General features: G+C 39.1%; 1 protein-coding gene across 4 annotated transcripts in view; it reads right to left on the bottom strand.

Moving 5' to 3' along the window:
- The window catches only part of magi2a (membrane associated guanylate kinase, WW and PDZ domain containing 2a), a 229,187-nt gene that overhangs the window by 85,489 nt on the left and 121,307 nt on the right, over positions 1-22,391 (bottom strand). For all 4 annotated transcript variants that reach the window (XM_037981176.1, XM_017411601.3, XM_017411604.3 and 1 more), the window contains exon 3: positions 2,130-2,249. In XM_037981176.1, the coding sequence (XP_037837104.1) occupies positions 2,130-2,249 (120 nt within the window). The remainder of the gene's footprint in view (positions 1-2,129; positions 2,250-22,391) is intronic.

Genomic DNA, 22,391 nt, shown 5'->3' with positions numbered 1-22,391 from the left:
TGGTTGTGCTGTGGGAGAGGGACCAACATAAATTTATTTTATTTGCACTGAAAATTTTCACTACAATTTGTTACAAAACACAATCAATTTTTAAATCTAAGTGCAGATATTTACTATAACATTTGCATGAACTTGTATAGGTACATATCTGAAAAACAATTCCAAGTTTTATTTCTAAATAGTTTTTTTATGGCTTTAACAGAGAAACAAATAAGTGAGAAAAATCTAATTTTCTCAAATAACTGAGAAAATTCTAAACAAACTTTGCTTCGTTTTAAAATGTTATCTATCAAATGAACTGAATAGCATTTAACCAGCATTTAAAGACCATCCCCGAGTGACGGATCACCAGAAATGATCCGTTTTCAGACGTTTTGATAACAGTAATCTTCCTGAAACTCTTACAGTGTTAAAAAAGAACAGCGTAAAAAAAAAAGGCAAAGAAGACGTTTGAAGCAACCTGTTCCACATAAAAACAGCTAAAGCTTCCTGGTGACCAAGATGAATTTTTATTTCTACAATAAGAACTGTGTCGAAGAGTTACAAGAACTGATTGGTTGGCACCTTTTATTGAAAAATGTTTTATACATTCCTATAAATTTAAAGTTAAATGAAACTATAGATCCTTTGCATGTCATCAGTGCCATCAACAAACAGAAATGGCTACAGTACAAATGCCAAAAATTGTTTGTTTTTGTTCCTATATATATATATATATATATATATATATATATATATATATATATATATATATATATATATATATATATATCCTATCCTGACTTTGCTGGTCAGGATAGTCCTGCTGTCAGTTCCCAGTGTGTAAATGTCTTGAGTATTTTTGCCATTCTGGTACCAGTTTATCTCGCTGTGAGCTGGTTTCCGGCGGTTGGAACCCCTAAAAAACTGGCTTGAGATTAGAACTGGTTTCAAAAGACACACAGCCGACTGCCTGAGTTAATAAAGGGGTAACAGTGTCCATATTTATATACAACTGAGATTTATCAGTTTCCTTTGGAATACCAAGGATGTAATTAAAGTTGGACTTAGGGAAGGTGACTGTAAAATAGTAAATTTAAAGTACAAAAAAAACCCAAAACCCAACTTGCTAAAAGAGTTTGACACTTTTTGTTTGTATTTCCAGGAAACTTGTTCCAAGAATAGAATATGAGAACGGCCAACTTATTCTCCCTACTCCTCCTTTAGAAATTGATTTTTCATTTCTACAGTTCTGTCCCCCTTTTATGAGATGTGTTGCTGCCATCAAATTCAATTTTTCTTCCCAGAAAGTGGTTCGATTTCTTAGGTTAATCATTTGATGTTTATTATGTACCACTGCGAATAAAATACGGGTTTATGAGATTTGCAAATCATTGTTTTACGCTTTTATTTACATTTTACACAACTTTTACATTAATGAGATTGTACGTCTAATTGGCTAATAAATCGTGACAGTTTATAAAATGCTACATTACGGCCAATCAGTTATGCAGAAAAAAAACTATTTCTGCATAGAAAGCTGCACCCCTCGCCAACAGAACCTAACATCCCTTCTGGCAAAAAATGATTAAACTGAGCTTCAGCGATTTCTATTTCCTACTCTGTTCTGTTTAAAGGCTGGCGTCAGGTGGGAGAGAAGTTCCTACATGCTGTCTGTGTTTTGGCAGGGGTCAGGGGTGTGCTGAGAGCTGGAAGTCGTCAGGCAGACCAAGAAGAACATTTGTTGAGAAATCTGAGCCTATCTGACCACAGGAGGGAAAATGTGCCTGTTTGTTTTGATTAGAAGACTGAAGAGGCGCTCATGTTCAAGGACAAAGCCAGGAGAAAGGCAACACAAATACTTTGTGTGTGTGTGTGTGATTTGCCTCTATTCAGTATTTACAGAAGATTCTTTTGAGTGTCCTTCAAGACTAATGACACACTTCTCCACAGAGCTAAAAGATGGATGCATAGAGACGTGGGAGCAGTGTATGGACATGGAGCGATAAGCTTTCATTCAAACTGCTGCCACTCACTCACAGGAAAATGCCTCGTGTGCCATACTGAAGCACACATACCTTTAAACACACACAAAGAAGAATGACAGCAATCATGCGCGATGTTAAGCGTGACTCAACGAAATCCTTCACCTTCATACGTTCCACTCTCCAGCAGGGCTCCGCTTTTCTCCAATTCCATAAACCGGTCAACGGTCACGAAATTATAATCCACGCCTGGGACCTCTCCCTCCCTGGGCTGCCGGGTGGTGCCTGCCAAAAGAGAAAAGGAGACGTGTCAGAGCATCGCAGCAGAGTGAGATGAGACTTTCTTCATGCTTCTTAGAAAGAAAATCGAAACCCGGCCGCGACGCCACGCCGACCCTGACTCGGCCCTTTTCATTAAACGTTCCCTTTTATTCCCGTTTGTCCGTCTGCGCGGCTAAAGGCTGAATATTTGGGCGTTTGAGTGCAGGGAAATAAAGGCAAGGAGCTAAGTGATGCAATGTGGACACCCAGAGGTGAAATTAAGCCCATTTGCATAGAGGTGACACCTTGTCAAAGATTGTTTCACTCTGTAACGTGATCATTTAAAGTCAAGTTTACCAACATGATAATTATTTTTTACCCCAGAATAAGTGCGTGGAAATCTTTACTTTGTTAAATTGCAGTACAAACAACTTTCTAAACACCTTTTTTAGAGCCAAGTGCTAATTAAAGTTGTTAAACCTGATCCCAGCTGTGATCACACTTTCTACTCTTGAGGGGCTGAATGGGTTTTCACATCTGAGAGCATTGTTCAAACTAAAAGCAGAGCTTGTAAAAAAAACACACACACACTTGTTAGACCCTTACTGCGCTACACTGTTGATAGTATCCAAATGTGTTTGTTAAAATTTCATTAAATCCCAACTAGTGGTTCAGGAGACGATGGAGGGTTAACTCCAAGCAGTTAACGGCAAATTTTGAAACAAAGATTTTTGCACAATCTGTTCGTACTTAGAATACGAGTTGGGGATTGGTCTCAGCTACTACCACGCCAAATTGTAGGAGAATATCTGTAAAACTGACCGAGTTATAGACATTTTTGTGTTTTTTAAGGCCAGCCGGCTGTGGAAGCCATCTTGACTCGGGTAGACTCCAAATGGTAATCAGTTGTAGATTTACATCCAGTGATGACTTTCTGCAATTTTCATTAATATTTGTTTAGTGGATCATGAGATATTTTGCTAACAGATACACACATAAGCACACAGATACAGGAAAAAACATGATCAGTGCATCTTTTGGCGGTGGGCAATAACTTATGCCTCTTTTTTTTTATAAAGTCTGAATATTGCACATTTAACTGTAAAAACAGAAATGCTTCACTGAATTAGGTCGGGGGAATAAATTCACTTAAGAGCCAGACAGGGTGAAATTGTTTTCTTTGGTTCAGTACAAAAATAGGGAGGAAAGGGACTGAATCAGCTGTCCTTCCTTAACTTTCTACCCCTAAAGGGTTCAGTATAAAGAGTAAAAGGTTGAAATACTCTTCGGGTTCTGCGAGGTGTGAACCAGGCAACATTTAGAGGACAGCTGCAGAGATTTGTCCACCATGTCTCTTACAAACTGCATTTCAGCTATATGCTTTGAAGCTTTCAGCAACAACCAGCCTTGTCCACTTTTTAATACTAACTGGACAGAAGCTCAAGGCTGAGAAAGAAAGCTCCGGCTGAGCATTTCTCATTTTTATCACTTTAAGTAAGCGCGGCACAGTAAATGCCTTCAGGGAGCCAATGTTCAGATCCCAAAAAACTGCTTTGATTTGAAGTCATTTTCAATCACATAAAAAAAAGAAGCCCCCTTTTTTAATTTCGAGGTAATTTGTGTCAGGACACACAGTAAGAAGAAAAAATAAAGTCTTTAATAGGGCTTAAATTTTACTAAACATGACTTGAGAAGACAAAGCAGGCAGTTTTGCTGTTTGCTGGTCTGGAGCTTTTCAGGTGAGGGATAGCCTACAGTTAGAACCGATCTTAGAAAAGCTAATATTGTCATCGATCTCGGCCATTTCTAAACAACGTCATTCCCTTATATGAAAGGTTCATGTTACCACTTTGAAAAGGGGTGCCTAATAAAAAAAAAACAAACATGGCACCTCAGCATAAACAACCAGAATTTGGAATCGGTGCCCTTTAGACAGTTGAGACAAAAGCTGTGCTGTTTGGACAGTATACAAACATGAACACCTCATAGTAACTTCCAAGCATGGTGGCGGAGGGCTGATGATTTGCGATAAATAACGTACTTCAGTGTCGGTTTTACAGAAACATCAGCAGACCTTGTATCTCAGCTGATGTGTATCTGAATAGAGAGCGGGTAATTTACATACAAAACCACGTTTGGGTATGAGTTTAATTGTTTGGTGTGAATGCTCTCGATCGGAGCTGTCCAGTTCTGAACTGGGTCTTTGTAAAGAAGAGTGGACCAACATTCCTCCACAACAACAAGAACTTGGGCTGAAGAGGTTATAAAAGAACAATTCCTTGGAGGTATTGCTTCTAAATGTTGTTCTACATGCTCCTGAATGATAGCATGTGGTTAGTTTTACCTTATGTTTCTGCATTTTGGCCTAATTTTTGCTCAATAAATAATGAGACAGTGTTATATGTTAGGACCTTTATACGGTCTGTTTTTTTTCAGCTTTTGTTCCCACTTGAAAATGTCTTTTTTTTTTTTTCTAATTTACATTTTATAACAGAAAAATGATCAGGGCTCAAAGTAGGACACCCGGTTCTCCAAGTGTTCTGAGACACCTCTTTTCAAAAGCTGGAGCAAACTCCCCAACACACCCGCTAGATTTTGTCAGTCTTTCACAGTTTCGAGTGGAGGCAAGTCATTAAAAGTGATGGATGGCGAACAGCATCAGGCTGATGAAGACTAGCACTTTGGAAAAACTTTGGCTAAATTTAGTCGGAACGCTGAATAATGCAGTTTGACCCTTTTCTCAACGCGAGAGATTGGACTTTAAAAATCTGAGGTTCGCATGAGATGAATTGAGGTCAGATGGGTCAGGACACTGTTGCCTGTTCTTTTTATTCTCAATAATCCTCTGCGGTGTGCCTGTAAACACCTCCGAAATGTTTAAACATCGCTGATCTAGGGGTCAAAGCTTTGACTGTAAATGATATTTTCTGTGTTTCTTTATTATTGCTTCCAAACAAAAAGCAAATCCATCATTAGATCTAAAACAGGCCATTGAACTAGATGTCTGCTCTTTTTATTTTGTTAATTAAGTTGAGTAACTGTCGCTTTTATGGACGAACTAAATCCAAAAGGGGGCTGATTAAAAGCTTATCTGATTGTGACTGAAACTGTTTTGTCAGAATAGCCAGTCAGAAGTCGCATTGAATAACACGGACCCGTTTACACAACTCCACCATCTGCTGCGTAAATATAATAACCTTTAAAGCTAAAATGTTAAATTGGAACACGCAAAGTGATCTGCTGAAGCTTCTAGGAGCAAATGAGCCGCAGGAAAGAGCATTTGTTGAAAAGTGATTGTTTTAAATGTGTTTGTGTCTATGGTCCTCAGAGAAAAGCGACTTGATGTGTGTGTGTGTGTGCCCTCCAGATTAGCCTTCCTCACAGCCTGACTGAGCAGCAAACACACACACACACACACACACACATAAAAAAAATGCCTTTGATGTGACAGAACTACATTTAGCTGCATCTTTTAGTAGGGAGGACATTTTTTTTAAAAGGAGGCAACCACAACGCCAATCAGCTGTCAGTGTGCAGTGTGAGGGTCAGGTCTCGTTTCTTTTCTGGATCACTTCAGGAGCGCGAGAAAAACTCTCACCGAAAGCAGGCGTATATATATATATATATATATATATATTTTTTTTTTATGATGTAAAAACAAGGGAGTAAAACCACCCCAAAGCAAACGCATTAAAACTAGTCAAGCGTTTTGCCAAAATGTGGGTAAAAGTATAATTGCGTGTGTCTACCTGTCTGTTAACCAAATATTTCATCAACCAGCAGACAGATTGGAATGAAATTTCCAGAAAATAATGGCTGGGATGAACATCTACAACTGATTAACTTTTAAAGTCAAAACAATTCAAGATGGCCGCCACAGCTAATCAACCCCAGCAAACACAAAATTAGCTCTATCTCAGTCAATTATAATTATATTGTGCTAAAAAGCGGTGTGATTGTAGCTGAGAGTGATTCCCGACACATACTTTAAGAACTTAGAGATTGCAATTCTTTGTTTAAAACTTTGGCATTAACTGTTGCAGTCAAGCCCTTTCTGTCTGTTAGCAAAATAACTCATGAACCACTGGGCAGATTTGAATGAAACTTTCAGAAAGTAATCACTGGATCTACATCTACAACTAATTAAATTTTAGAGTCAGTCTGATTTAACATGACCACTAAAGATAATCAATTGTAACAAATAAACTGGCTATAACTCAGTCAATTTTGCAGATATTAAGTTAAAATCTTGCATGGTATTAGCTGGCAGTCATCCCCATCGCATACTCTGAGCACCAACAGGTCATGTGAGATTTTCACTTTAAAACTTTGGCATTCAAAATGGCAGGTGATGTGCCATTCTTCAAGGAATGCTAGTTTCTTTCGGTGTCCTTCAGGAACTATTTTTCCTCCTTTTAAATAGATGGAAAATGCAAACTTCCTAGATTATAACAAAGCAGGACCTGCATGAAATCTAAAGTGGACAGGAAGGGGGGAAAAATGGACGGCAAAAAAGCGAGATAGATGAATGAACCAAACTTAAACTCGTTAGCATCGTCGTCCGCCACTTCACAATTGAAGCATGATGTGGTCTGATGTGACGTGATTCAGTTCAGCGGCGCTTTATAAACAGACGAAACACAACAGTATAAGGTATGATTAATTTAAAACACCAGCGGCATCCACAGCTGCTCTATTAAACTAAAGCATAAAAGCACCTTTATGTTTTTTTTTCCTTTTGTTTACGCTTCAAAGACTGCAAAGCAAAACAAGCAGAGGATGAGACTGAAAGCTACAGGAGTAAACAGCAGGTCATCATCAGTACTTGTTGTGCGCTTGTCGAAAATACGCATGGTGTGTGCTACCGGGACACAAAACAAGCACAAAGACGCACAGGGAGGAGTAATGCTCTCCTATTGAAGGTGAATGAAAAGAGTAATGGATGTGAGTGGCTTTAGTTGTAGCGTGGGCGGCAGCGTTTGTAGCTTACAGACGCCCTGCTGCTGCGAGGTGCGAGCCAGTAAACTCCACAACATCAGCACCACCACGACACAGTGATCCCCCCCCACCGTCCATCATCACAACAAACACCTGGTTAACACTGGGGGTCCTGCTCCAACATTAACCTCGCTCCGAGCAATTTCTTTGTTAATAAAAAAACGCAGCAGATTTAATGTGCTTCCCGGTCGCAAGGCGGGACTCGCTGTGACCCGGGCAGAGCTTGAGCTCGGCGCCTCTGGAAAGCAGCGAGATCGGCCTCCGTCTGAGAGCCCTGCTCCGTGAATGTCCCGAAGCGTCACAGCGCAGAGATTGTTCTGTGTATTTATGATACGGAGACAAAGTGTGAGCGCAGCGCCCGAGGAAAAGATTACAGCACGAGCATTCAGACTAATCCTTTCCAAACAGCTGCACAGCGAAATCTACAAACAAAAAAAAAAAACCCCTCAAACTTTAGTGTTTAATTTTGCTAAATACGTACAACACTATGACTGTATATACACAGAGACTTACAATGAGGAATGACTAATAATTAGAAACATTGTTTTAATCAGAAAAATCCATCCAAGGAACAAATGGGGCTCAGCTAAAAACTTAAAGCAGCTGGATCTGTACGAAACAGCCGCTGATTTGAATAGGCGGAATGAAATTAATTGTGCTGGTCACCATGACAACTATCAGTTTCTAGTAATGCTTTCAAGGACAATTGGGCTTTGTCAAAACTATTGAGTGGCTGATCAAATTATGTTCACATTAGCAATTTTGTGTGAAATTTCTAAACTTTTCTGACGAATTGTCACGTCGCTGTTGAAGTCTTGAAATTTTTAATTTTTTTTTTAATTGAATCCTATCAGCTGAAGCAGCACTTTGTGGTGAATTAGAAAAACGCTGCAATTCTGTCACTTCGACTGCTTGTTTTTATTTACAGGAGGGAATGCATATCTCCCGCCGCCTTTCAGGCCAGAGTTTTACTTTACGCTGGGAAAAGAAAGATGAGAGCCGATTTGGTCCAACCTTGTAAAGGACATTATGCACAACCTCGTGCCACACTGAAAAAACCTCGCGGGATGAGTCAGAGCTCAGAGGATGTGTTTGGAATGACTCTCAGCTAGTAGCATGCCCACTTTGAGCTCAATATCTGTAAAATCAGATGAGTTGGAGCCATTTTTGTTTCCTAATATGACAATTTTTCTGACCAACAATCCTCATACAAGTGGTACAGCATATATACATATATGATATATATGATATTAAAAGTGGAATTTACTGTAAAACGAATGTGGATGTGATCTAATACATATAAATGTAATACAGCTTCCTGTCAATGCGATGTGAATGGGGAGGGGAGGCACATTACAGAGGCAATTCAGGCTTTCAAATTTTAACACAAAGCACAAAGTTTACAACAGAACAACATCCAAACTGTATCTATGATGTGGAAAAACAACTTTTCAATAAGTTTGGTCAGAACATAATTGAATGCAACAAGGGAAAAAAAAACAACAAAAAAACAGACGGCTTAAACAATCAAGTCATATCAAAACAAATAACATTAGTTCATCTAATAAAGAGGAGTTGTATAGGTAGAATGAGATATTCTCATTTAAGAAAATAATAAAAGTACACCAGTTCAGTTAAACTTCCAGTAAAAAAATAAATCAATTTTAGCAAAACAAGATCCAAGAGAAGCTGCAGCGTCTCGATTATTATCATCAGTGAGTCAAACAAGACAAATATATTACAATACAAAAGGTTTACATTATATCTTATGTAAAAATCGTGATTTTTAAATACCTTTAAAACCTGTTTATTTACTCGCATGAAACACAAGAGGTCCGTTATTATTTTTTTCTTATATAAATGCAGCCACCCTAATAAAACACTGAATGTTCTGTTGAACTGAAAGACTTCTTGCTGTATTTTTGCTCAATTTTGTCAGTATTATTGAAATTTGGGATGTTTTCTGATTGAATTGTTGAAATTGTATTAATCCACCATATAGTAAAACACTTTAGGTGAAAAAAATGATTACATTATGAAACACGGATTAAAAAATTGAATAAACTGCCTAATTTGTTGTTGCAAATAAACAACAACAACAAAAAAAAAAGCAATTTCTGCATTAGATTCTCTTCTTAGTGATCTCCGTGTGCGAGTGTTAAAACCACTCAAAGTATCTGCTGATCTTACAAGATTTATTACATAAGAAGCTCAAACAGAAGGCTCCATGTTTATCATGTTTATTTAAAGCTAAAAGAAAAAAAAACCTGTCAAGTTCAGGTGTATTGAGAGATGAGAGTTTATAACAGAATTATCTTTCTTACTGACTGCTTAAAGTCTGCAGCTGTGCCGCTTTTCTGTCGCTTCAACAGGCTGGTTTTTGTGGACAATTGTTTTGGGCCGGATGTTTGAGGCAGGTCCTGCTTTTTCACACCCTGAAACCCTGACGGTGTCAGCACTGCCTATTGTAACCGTTCTAATCCAGCCATTAGTCAATTAGGAAGTGACGGGCAGCTGTAATGCCCTTGCATTAGTGAGATGGATTAGTTTCTCATTCAGCCTTCTGCCCGTGGGCAAATGGGCTGATGAAGGACAGCAAAATGTGGCTGCACACTACAGAAAGCTGCCTCCATTGCACTTTGCCTTTCAGTGATGTGCTTATTCACTGTTTTCACTGATGATATGGGGCAGGATTTTAATAAACGGTGATTACGTATCATTTACGGAGTAATAAAGTACAGTGAGCGCGGCGTCCGGGGGATGCTGCTGTTTTTCGCTGAGCTAAAGATGAAAGTTAATATCGCAGCGCTGCAGTCGAATCGCATTGAAGTTTTCTTGGTAAGCTGGCAGCTAGAAGGATCTCTCTTGGAGTCGGACCAAAAAAAATCTGTAATGCTTTATGTGACAACCCACTAAATGAGATTTTCAGGTTTATTCAGGTTCAGTCAAGTTGAGTGAGAATGACTGTGTTGTTTCGCCTCCTATTGACAGCCAGTAATGCGGGATAGATTGGAGAAAGCCAGACGCTGGGACCTCGCTCCCCCTGCCTGCTGGCCCTCTGCCGGCCTCCCCTGAATCCTATTAATGCCGCTGCCCTCCAGAAGGTGCTAGGTGCGCTGCCTTTAATGCAACCAGAGATATTGATGACCGTATCATTCCCCTCAAGGAGAGAGGAGAGGAGCAGAGAAAGACAGGAGGGCTGATAAACAGATATAGAGGTGGGGAAAAGGGAATACGTAAAGAAATGAATGCATCAAAACTGTGTCAACGCCATTTAAACCTGCAACTTCCAGACCAAAAAAAGCGATGAAAAGACAGACCAGAAAAAGGAGAGCGATGTGAGCCTTAAACTTATTACCTTTAAGTAAATGGTCACGTTTTATCCTATCCTAATATTTAGCTTTACATTCTTGTTATCGTTCTTCCTGCTTGACGATTAAAGCAGCAATGCTTACAGCTCAACCACAACTTCCCAGTGGGGTTTTTCTACACTGGATTTACCGTATATTTCTCACACATTTAAATGCACTCCCCTTGATTCATCTTGTGGACTTAAACATTTATGAACTTTCTGCAAATATTCTACAGTTTGCTGCAAAATGAGAAGTAATTACATTTGATGAGGATAGGTTGTGATTTGATAAAGTAACACTAGGAAAATGTGGTGCCATTTGTTTGGGTTACAAAATGTTTCAAATGCAGTTAAAATGTTTAGACACCGAGTACCATTTCTTCATTGTAAGTTATAAAGGTGCTCCCTAAACCTAAGATTTATTGAGTTTATAAGAACACAGAGACTAAAATAGTAAAAGTCTTGCTTGTAAAGTTGTTTTTCTTCCACCAATATGAACACTTCAAGGTTCCCTGTAGATTTTTCTTGCAAGCATTTCAAACATGCTAAATATGCTTTCTTCTAAATGTGGAGGGTACATTTAGAGGAAAGCATATTTAGAGGAAAATCCACCAACTGTTCTTTTTGTTTTTTAACCTTGCACGCAATTTTCCTTTTAAAACCTTTCAAAAATGTCTTTTTTTTTCTTGTGGCATTTTCCAAAAGTTTGAAGTAGAAACGAAACGAAAGCTAAAGCCCATTGGGGACTTGATTGCATCCATATAAAAAACAAAGAAAACGTAGACTCTACCTTTATGTATGTTTTAAATAAATCAATAGAGTGTATTTCCTGCAAACAGCTGTGGCAACTCTAGTTTACAAAGCAGGAGACAGACAAGAAGTAAAAAAAATTATAGCCCTATTAGGACACCTCCTGTTGTTTCTAAAGTTATAAAAAAGTCATTTCTGAACAGCTAATGCAACATTTAAAGGAAAAATGACTTACTGCATCCAAAGTGGCTTGGTTTCAGAGCAAATCCCTCCACTGAAACAGCCCATTGTTATTTTACTGGAACAGTTAAAGCTGGTTTGGACAAAGGAAGGGTGGTAGGAGCCATGTTTTTACAAAGCCTCCAAACTACAGTGTGTTGTGCATTACAATGGCTAAAGTCTTATTTTTCAAATCGTCATCGTCTCCTCTGGGGCCTTGTACCTTTGGAGTACTAGAAGGATCAGTTCTGAGGGCACTATCAATCAGCTTGTTCATCAATGATCTTCCAGAGGTCTGTGATGATGATGGAATCTTAACATACGCAGATGACATATTTGCACATTTAGAAAATTCTGAACAAGTTGTTCTCATCATAAGATGATCTTAGTGAAACTTGCTGGTATAAAAGGTGGAGGGGAGTATGGATTTCTTAAAAAGAATGCTGCTTTTTAATTTTATGTAGGTTTTTCCCTGCATTAGGTACTAAAGGTTTCTTAGTTTGGAGGATTTTCATTTGTTTTATGCGATTGGAAACTAAACAATAAGGTTTTGGGTTGTTGTTGGAGCAAAACAAACAATGCGAGATGATGTACTCGCTTCAGGATGTTCTAATGTAAATCCAGTATTTTATGCGCCCAAGAGTTCATAAATCATTCAAGAAAATATTCATTAGATTATTCTGATGGGGAAAAAGCAAAGAAGTGAAATGACGCTGTCTGAGTCTCCATTCTCCAGCCGAAGCACACAGCTGATTATGCGATGGTAAAACATTACTGTGTTTTCATGTGAAGAACTTTGTACGTCAAAAGCATTTGGGAAGCGATACGGTTGTGAGTCCCTCAAGTTGGCACATGTAAAGCTAACACTGAGGTATTCATAAGGCTCTCCCACACGCGCCATAAAGGACGCCGAGACAATAAATACACCATGTGTAAAAAAACAACCTACCCACACAAAGGGATGTCATCAAGAAATGGGTTATCATTAAGAATCGAAGCAGACTGAGCTCCTCTTTTGTTCAGGCCTCGTCACGTGAAAACAAGCAAAAATCCTTTCATTGCAACTCTGGTTTATTTTATTTCTTCTTCCATTCATCCACTGCAGGAGCTTCTTTGTTCTGGCTTCAGATCACATCCTCCAGGGCATCAAAGCAGTCATGTTTGCAGGGGGTGGAAAGAGGTGAGATGTAGAAAACGACCCTAATAACAAGTCAGAGTTGTAGAGGAGACCTCCAACAGACGGCAACCGAGAGAGTGTTCACACCATCCAACTTTAATCAAAATGAATCCACTCAAAAATACTGGAAAAAATTGATAAGGTCCATGTTTTTTGATGCAGAGGCTCAGATTTTTCCCTGCATGCATGCAACAATGAGCAGGTTGGAGCGGCGAGAAGAGGAGATATGCAGAGATTAGTGGAAAGCTGATGTCATTCATCTGTGGCCCTGAGGCGGGTGTTTTTTTTTGTTTGTTTTTTTCCAGGGGGGGGATGTATGTGGAGTGATCAGAACGTGCTGCTGTGTCAGCCTAATCCCCCCACAGCCAAGGCTACGCTGGCTCGAGCACATTACAACAAACAATGACACAATCCTTTGGGACGACCGCGCTGCTTTCGCTCATTTATAACGCCCCGTCATGGCTGTTTATCCCGAGGGCTCAGACTGGGCGCCACAAACAACATGTATCCCATCAAACCTTTCATCCCTCATTTCATCCCTTTCTAACTCGCGCCATCCACTCCCCCAGTGTCAACAGGTGCCACGTCACAAGAGCCAATTTGTGTGCGGCCCCTCCGGATCAGGTGAAGGATTTGAACTGACAGCCCGGTGGGTCACAGAGGCTGGAATAATCACCACACTCCACATGGTGGTAATCATTTCATACTGAGACATCTTGGCCTTTTAATACCAGAGGGTGAGCTATCTCACGGTGCCATCACCTTCATTCCCTTTCATGGTACTGGACCCGCAGCGGCTCGGCGAGTGAAAGTGAGATGTAAAGACAGACTCTGAAAGGCTCATCTTTAAAGTTTGATCTACAGAGAGCACCATTAAAAAAAAAAAAAAAAAAAAAAAAAAGCATCTAAAATTGTTTCTTTTTTTCCCCCCCTGACAGATACTGACAGATTTCTTCCCAATTGTTTAGTTGTTTTCTGGCTGTTGGTTTGTGACTAAAACACTCAACTCCAACCGGTCAGTTTGTGTTCATTCTATATTTTCTATTCACCAATGTAACGTTTAGACATACTGAAAAACTTTAAAGAGAATAGTTTCTTTCCACTGTTGCTAAAGTGCTGCTCAGGATGGGGGGTCTGAGCTGAACAGTGAGGATCGGACGTAATCTGCTGGCTTCCTTAAATAACTTGTATTAATTGGCATTTCCTAATGTACTGCATGTGAATGTGTTGTATTATAAAAACACTAAATTGACTGTAATTGGATTCGAATCAGACTTGAATGAGCTTATTTTTGCTGTAAATTGGCTCTTTATAAATAAACTGAATTGAATAAAACATTTTCCAAGTGGTCAGGACGCCAAACATTCAGTCTTTTTGCACTAAAGCTCTTTGTAGACAAATTCAGACGCAACACTAAGTCAGATGTGCCGTGACACAATTATATTTTTGGCAATGACTGCTTGAGTGATGCTGTGCGACTATCAGAGCGAGCAAGGATACGAATTGTCTCAGAAATGACAGCTCTTCAGCACAGTTGTTCTTTTTTTTTAAGTCTTTATTTAACCCTAATTAAAAGGTAAACAAAACACTACACTGGGACAGAGACTTAGATATGACCAAAGCGTTTCCCACAGTGGACTAATAGAGGAGGTAGCTGTGGAGGTGGAAGAGATGAGTTTTTACAAGTAAAACAGCTAAATAAAGGAGAGATATGACAACAACAAACACTGAACAATGCCTCAGTTAGAAAGCATGCCAGTTATGTGGGACTGACACACTGATTTCATGCCTGCCTGAACTAATTATTCTTGCTGACTTTTTTTTTTTTTAAACTACCAACAAACTTAGATCGCTCTGACAGGTTGTCTTTGATTTAAAGTTACACCTCATCCTGACGGTAAATACTTTCCTCTTCATTTAAAAAAATAAAAGAAACTCCTCCCTCACCATTTGTCATCACCTCCAGCTGGGTCATGAACTGATGGACCAATAATGAAAGGATTCAATCGCTTCATGTCCTCAGTTGCTCTTGTTTCTATCTCCTCATTTTAGCACCTACTTCATAGTACCACCTGTTTCCACCTTACCATAAATTCCCAAAGTAAATATAAAACTTTTATTCATTTTAACTCTGCTTAACTCTAATATCGTCTGGTTTCTTTTTGTTTTGCCTTAGAACTTTCTGTCTTTCTGTGAAGTTATTAAAAGTTTAAATTTAGGCCACACAATCTGCCTGCCTGGTGCCTCCTGCGAGTCTGTGTTTGAGTCCTTAACACTCGGCTTCTTTTTGTTTGGTTGTTTTTTCTTTTTTTTTTACATCATTTAGCTTGTGTCACAGTGTGTATACCATTTTGTACTGTACTTTGGCTCATGTAATGATAGTAATTGTGCTCATTTATCCCTATATGTTACTCTCACATCTTTGTCCAGCTTTTATAAAAATGTTCATTTTATTCTTTACTTGTCTGACATGTTTTCTCAATTGAAATGCAGAGCAGAAAACTCAGGATGAGCATAAATTCCTCCACATTAACGGTACATTATCTGCTTCAGAATCTGACCTTTAAAGCATTTAAAATTAAATCAAAAATCAAGTCTTCACCATCCTTCCCCTCCCATACCATCTCCCCCCATACTGTCACTGTATTTCTTTCGCATTTTGATGCAAGTGTCCATTAAATTTAGAATCCAATTATGTGAACTTTTCCAAAGTCCCTCCAAACTGTCACCAATCGACAATTCCTCAGCCAGCTCTGTCCGTTCGACAGATCAAAATCCACCTCCACAAATAATCCCTCACCAGAAAGCTGCTGCCAGCGCCGCACAATCTTTAATTGGATCCTTTTAATAGTGCTCACTATGGCCACTTCCAGCCATGTAATTAGGTTTCTCTTCCTATAGAGTTTTAATGGTTGAGGGGTGGGTGAGTCGGGCGAAGGAGGAGAAGGAGAGACAGAGAGGAAAAAGGCCAGACTCTTAATCCAATTTCACCCTCAGAGAAATCATCTCATGCCATATATACTTTTTCAATAGGCTTTTTATGGGCCACCATAAAAACCACAGACTAGTGTTGAATATCCAGCCTCATTGATTTTTTTTTTTGGCTGTGAGCAGAGTGGCCTTTCCTTGCTCTCAGTGGGTTTTTTTTTTTGTGTGTTTTGTTTTTTTGGCTTGCATCTTTCCAACTGGCTTCACTGGCCAATGTGATGTTCCAAAATCAGAATCAGTGCCACCAGAACTCCCAGAGCAGAATGCAAATGAATGAATTTCTGGAATGATTAATTTCTTCCACTTGTGAGGCGATTAGAGGAAGTCAATCAAATGAATAATATATGTTTAAGCACTCTATCAAAAGGCATAGTCACAGGGGGTGGATGGATGAAGGCACAACGGGAGAGGAGCGAGCAGCTTTTTGATAATAAATATGAAGAGAACTGTGGAGGAAGAGGAGGAGGGAAGGAGCAATAACACCTGAGCAAACATCAGATGGATGGGTCACTCACCTCTTCAGGTGAGGAAGCACTTTCAGTAAATCTAGGTGACCGCTCTGACAGATCATATATTAGAGGGGAAAAAAATGCTTTTGTTTACCCCTGAAAGTCAATTTCAAACGGCTTTCATCACAAAGACTGATCACCTTACCCTGAAAAATGCTCTTTTTTTGAACAAAAAAAAAAAAAAAATGCATTGTCGCTTCTAAACCTAAACAATAATAATAATAATAAGACAATAAATTTGAATTCACAAATTTGATGTTAAAACTTAAGAATTCTGCCCAGTCCAACAAAACAACAATAACTGCGCTTGTCATTTTCAGAGTTTTGACGTACAGATGAATAAAACTTTACACTCATCATGCTCATCATCCGCACAAGTCTCCCACGCTCCAGCTCCAGTCAAAAGTGTACAGACTAAACACTCGAGAAGGAGTAATTTCTGCTCCTCGGGCGCCTAATTAAAAATAAGCAACAGTTGAATAAAAATGGACGTTCAGTCTGGAGATCAAATTCTCTTGAAATAATACAACCGGCTGAGGAAGCAAACAATGATGGAGTTGTATAAGCTGCCGCTTCAATTTAATTAATAGAGTGCTAGTATTTTTTCTGTTCTTTCAGATGACACCGTCTGTATGACTTATTATTAAAATAACTACTTGAGGCGGTTAAAATAGCATCATGGTAATGTTACTAAAGTACAAAACTTAACTTAAAATATGCAATACCTGTCAAATATTACAGTAAAAGCTCTTTTATACAGAAAATCGCCAAATAACACCTTGTTTCAGCTCATCAGTTTAAAATACTGATCTCTTTTGTTGCCATAATATATAATAAACCAAAAGCTTTATGAATCTTTAAGAGCTGATGGTTCAAAAGGAGGAAAAGATATAAAATAGAAATTTAGGAAACAGTGATGTGACTTTTTGTATTATAAAAAAGATCAAGTAGGGATTATTTGAGGCCATATATTTATTGTTCTAATAGGTTCGATTGAAGTGAGACAATTTCAAGTAGATTTTTGTGTGTTTATGCCATAAGGAGATGCAAGTCTCCTTATGCAAGTATTTAAGTTCGTTTAGGATTCTACAATAAATGATAGATGGGTTAGAAAGGAAGCAAGAAACTTGAAGGAATGGCAAAAAGGGGAACAAAAGTTACTACAAATGAACCATTTCTTTTAATACCCACGCAACTCCTAAATTCACTCCACTGCTGCCGCGCTGAAATACGTTTTAGGTTATAATGTCTAACGATAAAAGACTCAGCAGCATGAAATCACCAGCAGGACCATCTGGTAGGGCCTTCATTAAATACACTTGATAACGTTCAGATATATTTAACGTACTCACACGCCACAGCGTTTGAGCTCAGAGGGCGAGGCAAAGAGAAATCCATTCTGATCACGACTAAAGGACACTTTTCTGAGTGGCAGTCAAATCGCTGCTGCCACAAAAGGCGGCGCGTGACGAAACAATGGCGGAGTGATTCATTCCCGTTGTGTTAACCTTTCTCCTTCTACCACCTGCTGGAAAGCCTCATGAATTAATCTGCCTCCATGTGTTGGAATTAATGACGGGCCGAATGAGGAGCGGGCTGCACACACTCTGGGGCTGTGAGGCACACTTCCGAAGCAGAGGACAGAAAGAAGCGACGCACACGTGGATCGCTGATGTTACCCAATGGATTACACGAGTCAACACAAGGCAAGCTTGGATGTAACAACGAAGCATCAGGAAGACTAAAATCTCACACCAAAAGGAGCTCAAAGGACTTTGAAGTACTTGCAAGTAGATGCGATACTAATAGTTTCATAAAAATCCTGTCAAGTTAGTAGTAGTAGAACCAAACTGTGCCATTTCAGTTGTTGCTTGGGTTGCAAAATTAAGGAAAATTTATAGTAAAGCTCTTTCCATGGGATTTTAAGCTTAGGAATTTTGGAAATATTCCAAAACAGAAACCTATCCATGGGAATTTATGTGAATAAATTGAAAATTGGGTGTAATTTAAACAAACTGTCATATCCAAACAAAAATATAAGCATTTTGTTTTGTCATAGGCAGATCATGTCAAAGGGAAATAATGAGTTTGACCCAAAGTTTAGTCCTATTTGACTTAGCTAGGCTTGTTTATCAAATGCTCAGGAAAAAGTTGTTTGGTTTGAAATTAGAAGTGAGGAGCTAAAATAAGAATAAAGAACGAAACGAAGGAGCAGGCGAAGGAGAGGAATCATCCATCCGTCCGTCTTTTTGCCCACTGCTTGTTCCTGTTCGGGGATGCAGGAGGAGAAGAATCAAAAAAAAAGGGGGGGGTGGGGGTGTTAATGCCTTTAACCAAGGATGCTTTCCACAAAAACAAGACGTGAGAACATAAACATCACCTTGTTTATCGGTGAATTGATTTTTGCTGTGCAGTACTCCAGTGTGAAAGACACGAATGCCATCTTCCAAAATGATGCAAGCCTTTTCCGATGCATTTTCCCCACCTTTGAGGGTTTCAAATCTAATTCAAGCCTTTCTCCTCATTATCACTCACATCGCCTTGCCGTTTTCGTAATTTCAAATGCATTGATCTGCATCTCCATAAAAATTTACTTTGACTGAGTTGGGGAGAGCATTTCTAAGAAGAAAATGTAAAAGAGCTGACATGTTTTTGAGTCCTAAAATGGCTACAAAGGTCTTTTGAACATATATCATGTCTCTGCACAAGCCTCAAAGCTTGCTGTTTTTTTTTTTGGTAACACAAGGAGTATGTAAAGAGATGTCAGCTGTCCAAGTCTGTTTAAACACGAGCAAGTCAGACGCTAGTCAGTGGTTAATAAGTAATGAGAACTCCCCCAGTGTTTGCACTCCAAACTGTACTACAAAAGTTTAGTAAAAACTGGAATAAATTCACTTTTTTCCCAGAACTAATGAGCCCTTACTGTATGTATTAAATTGAACATAAGGCAAGATTTGGCCTTTGTGTGTGTGTTCTGGCAGATAACCACGCTGAGAGCAGCTTTGTGTTCAACTATCAGTCCCTGCGTGGAGCCCACAGAAGCCCCTTATCGCCGACCCTCAGAGCCCCTCATCCCTCAACTCCAGAAGAGCAGACGAAAATGAAGAAAACATGCAGCAAATGAAATAGAAAATAGTCTCTTTTTTTTTTTTTCCTGGCGATGTGGCACATTAAGCGTTTGTTTAGTGTCTGCGTCAACCACAATGTTCTGGATAAAGAAAGGCAGAAAGAGCGAAAAAGTATTCCATAACTGAAGTTATTGCCAGCTGCTGATGCAAGATATACGGATGTGAAGGATGAAATCAAGTTCACATTGAATGAAACACAGTAAAGGGGGGAAAACACAACGCTGCCCGTCAAAGAAAAAAGCAAAAACACAGCCTGTCTTCATGTCAGAATAGGGTCGAAACACGTCTGTGCAGGGATCTACCAGCAGAAATAAAACAGGCTCAGCCAGGCATTTTTTTTATTGCCCATAAACCTGTGAGGTAGCTGAGAGTCATGGAACATAATCTTACCAAGTCTTCATAGACCAGACAGTTAATTTTGGCCACAGAGCTGCTTTGACTTACAGAAGAGTAGTAAAAGTTGTTGGCACAAAACATTCATTAAATGTGATGATTTGCCTTGGGGGACATCTCATTTCATCTCAAAAAGTTGAGCAAATTGTGACCTGAGGAGGTTTTGTTCAACAAATTATTAAAGATTACCCAAATAATGATTGAGCTACTTTTAGTCAAGACTAAAAGTCTGTATACTGCCTGCACACGTCAGATCAGAGCTTTGTGACGGGAATCAGAAGGATTTTTTAAACCCAAAAACAGGTGAAAACATTTACAGCAGGGGCCGATTTCTCAACTATAAACAGGAGCATTACGCCTCCTGGTTTTTAGGCAGTACAACATTAAAAAGACAGAAGTATATGAGTATATCCACAATGGTATGATTGGTCAAATTATTCATCATAAAGACTAAAGCTGGGAGAGCTAAACGCTGCACACCGTCCTGATCAGCTGTTTTAACGGAGCTTGAAATTTACCGATGTGTAATTTTAACGTGCAGTTATAATGATCCGAGTTGTTATTCTGTTTAAAGCAGCAAATGTTTTAAAACTTCCCCAGTGGTCCAGTCTATGATCGAACCAGGGCAAACCTCACCTCCTCAATAATCCTTTGTAACGTCCTGACAGTGAACTCAAAGTGCAGAAACTTTACAGAAAAAGGTCTGTTAGTTTTCTGTGAATAAAACGAACCAACATGAAACCAATCTGTGGCTTTGGTGGGTTGTTTAAATGATGACTTTTCAGTCAAAGCTTCGCCGTTTCTTTGTTCCTCGGTGAATGAACGGGGCTCCGAGCTGTTTGACAGCGTCAGATCACAAAGTTTAAACTCCTTTTTTCTCTCCCACTGATTACTGCTACATATGTTTTGTCTGAGTGTATCGTATGGTCCATGGTTAACATTTTGGTAACAATGTCTGAACCACAGTTTTTGGCTCCTTAGAACATAGTGGGAGTGAGGAGAACGCTTGAAGGTCAATATGGTACCCCTGTCCAGTTGCTGATGGACTCACTCTTTAAATACAACGATAACCAATTCATGTCCTACAAGTATATGGTGTGTCTAACTTAAAGTAGATAAAACAGATAAAATAAAATGCAACTTTAAGGTTTATAAAAACTGTATTTACTTGACATGACCTTAATGCAGAGATTACAAATAAAATGGAAATCACCCTGCTGAACTCTTGCCTTTTCAATCTACTGAACTTTAACACTCTGTAAAAACTGAACATACTTTAAAATTTTAAAAGGTGGCCCCTACAAAGCCCCCGACTTGGAAAAATCCCAACTCTGCCACTGCTATGAGGCTAAAGTCTGCTGGACATCAAGAATGGATGTAAAAAAGAAACAAAACCAGTGCGGTCTAAACCATCCCCTCGCATTTTATTGAATGATGAAATTATATGGTTTCACAAGTGAGGGCAATCATTTCCAGGCATCACATTTTTAGTGTCACATACATGTTATGGTACTTTTTTTTTTTTTTTTGCACTACACTACTACCGTGAAAAACACCAAATTGCATCACCTTATAGGTGTCAAAAAGCTCTTCCTGCAAGACAAATCTATAGTGATAGGTGGAGGAAAGTGATGGAGAGGTGCAGGCAGGGCGTGAAAATACAGCGTCCTGCGCACCTGGTCTGATTATTCAGAGAATATGATCCAGGCTGGGGGAGTCTGACAGCGCATCATGATGGGTAGTAGTCTGTCTGAGTGACAGATGTAAATGGCCTTTAAAAAACTAAAATAAAAAATGAGGGGGAAAAAAGTAGCTCAACAGCCATCACCAGATACCACGCAAGGAAAATCTGGATATACTTAAAAGTTTGCAGTTATGAACATTTAAAATCTAAAACACAGTTTAGTACAAGCACATAGAATAATTCCTTTACACTTTACTAAAACTAGGAGTCCAAGAGCTTTATTTCTGGAAAGGTTTTCAACTGACTCACATGAACGTAAAGCATCCGTTAAGCCCCCTAATGGCTTTAAATCCCTCTTTATTTGAGAATTTAAAGCAAATTGATCTCTTCTATCAAAATTAAAGTCCTTCTGAAAACTAAAAAGAGCTTTTGTGATCATTAAAAAAGGAACAATTATTTTAATTCACAGCTCAGGTAACAGCTAATCTATATTTTCATTCACTTTTACCTGATGGAGGTAACAGGCAGTCACAGTGCAGCCAATCAAACTTCTCTTTCACAATAAAGGTCATCTGTATGAGGCTCTTAATGTGAAGCAGCAGCAGTCTAACTGAAATTCCATTTACATCCACCTCGAATGGACTGTAAAGTTTAACACGCTGGCTTTACTTATAAAAAAAAAAAACTTGTTGACTCAAAAAAAATGATTTCAAACTTCAACAAAGAGTTTATTATTAGAATTTGAAGAACTTTAGGTTAAGGAATTAACCCCGGTTCTCTGAAACATGAGTGAGGTATCTCACTATGGGACACGCCCCCGCGCCTGTCCCCCAGAAGCTCTATTACATTACGCCAGTCCTGACTGGCCGACAGAAGTGACGTCAGCTCCAGGAGGAGGGCTTCCTCCCAGCATAAATGCCTGACGTCACGCAAGTGATCTTCAGTCTAACACCTCTTCTCGCTCCCAG

Source organism: Kryptolebias marmoratus, linkage group LG18, assembly GCF_001649575.2.
Source record: "Kryptolebias marmoratus isolate JLee-2015 linkage group LG18, ASM164957v2, whole genome shotgun sequence".
Taxonomy (NCBI): Eukaryota; Metazoa; Chordata; class Actinopteri; order Cyprinodontiformes; family Rivulidae; genus Kryptolebias; species Kryptolebias marmoratus.
Note: the sequence above shows the minus strand (reverse complement) of the source record. Positions and strands in the feature narration are given on the sequence as shown.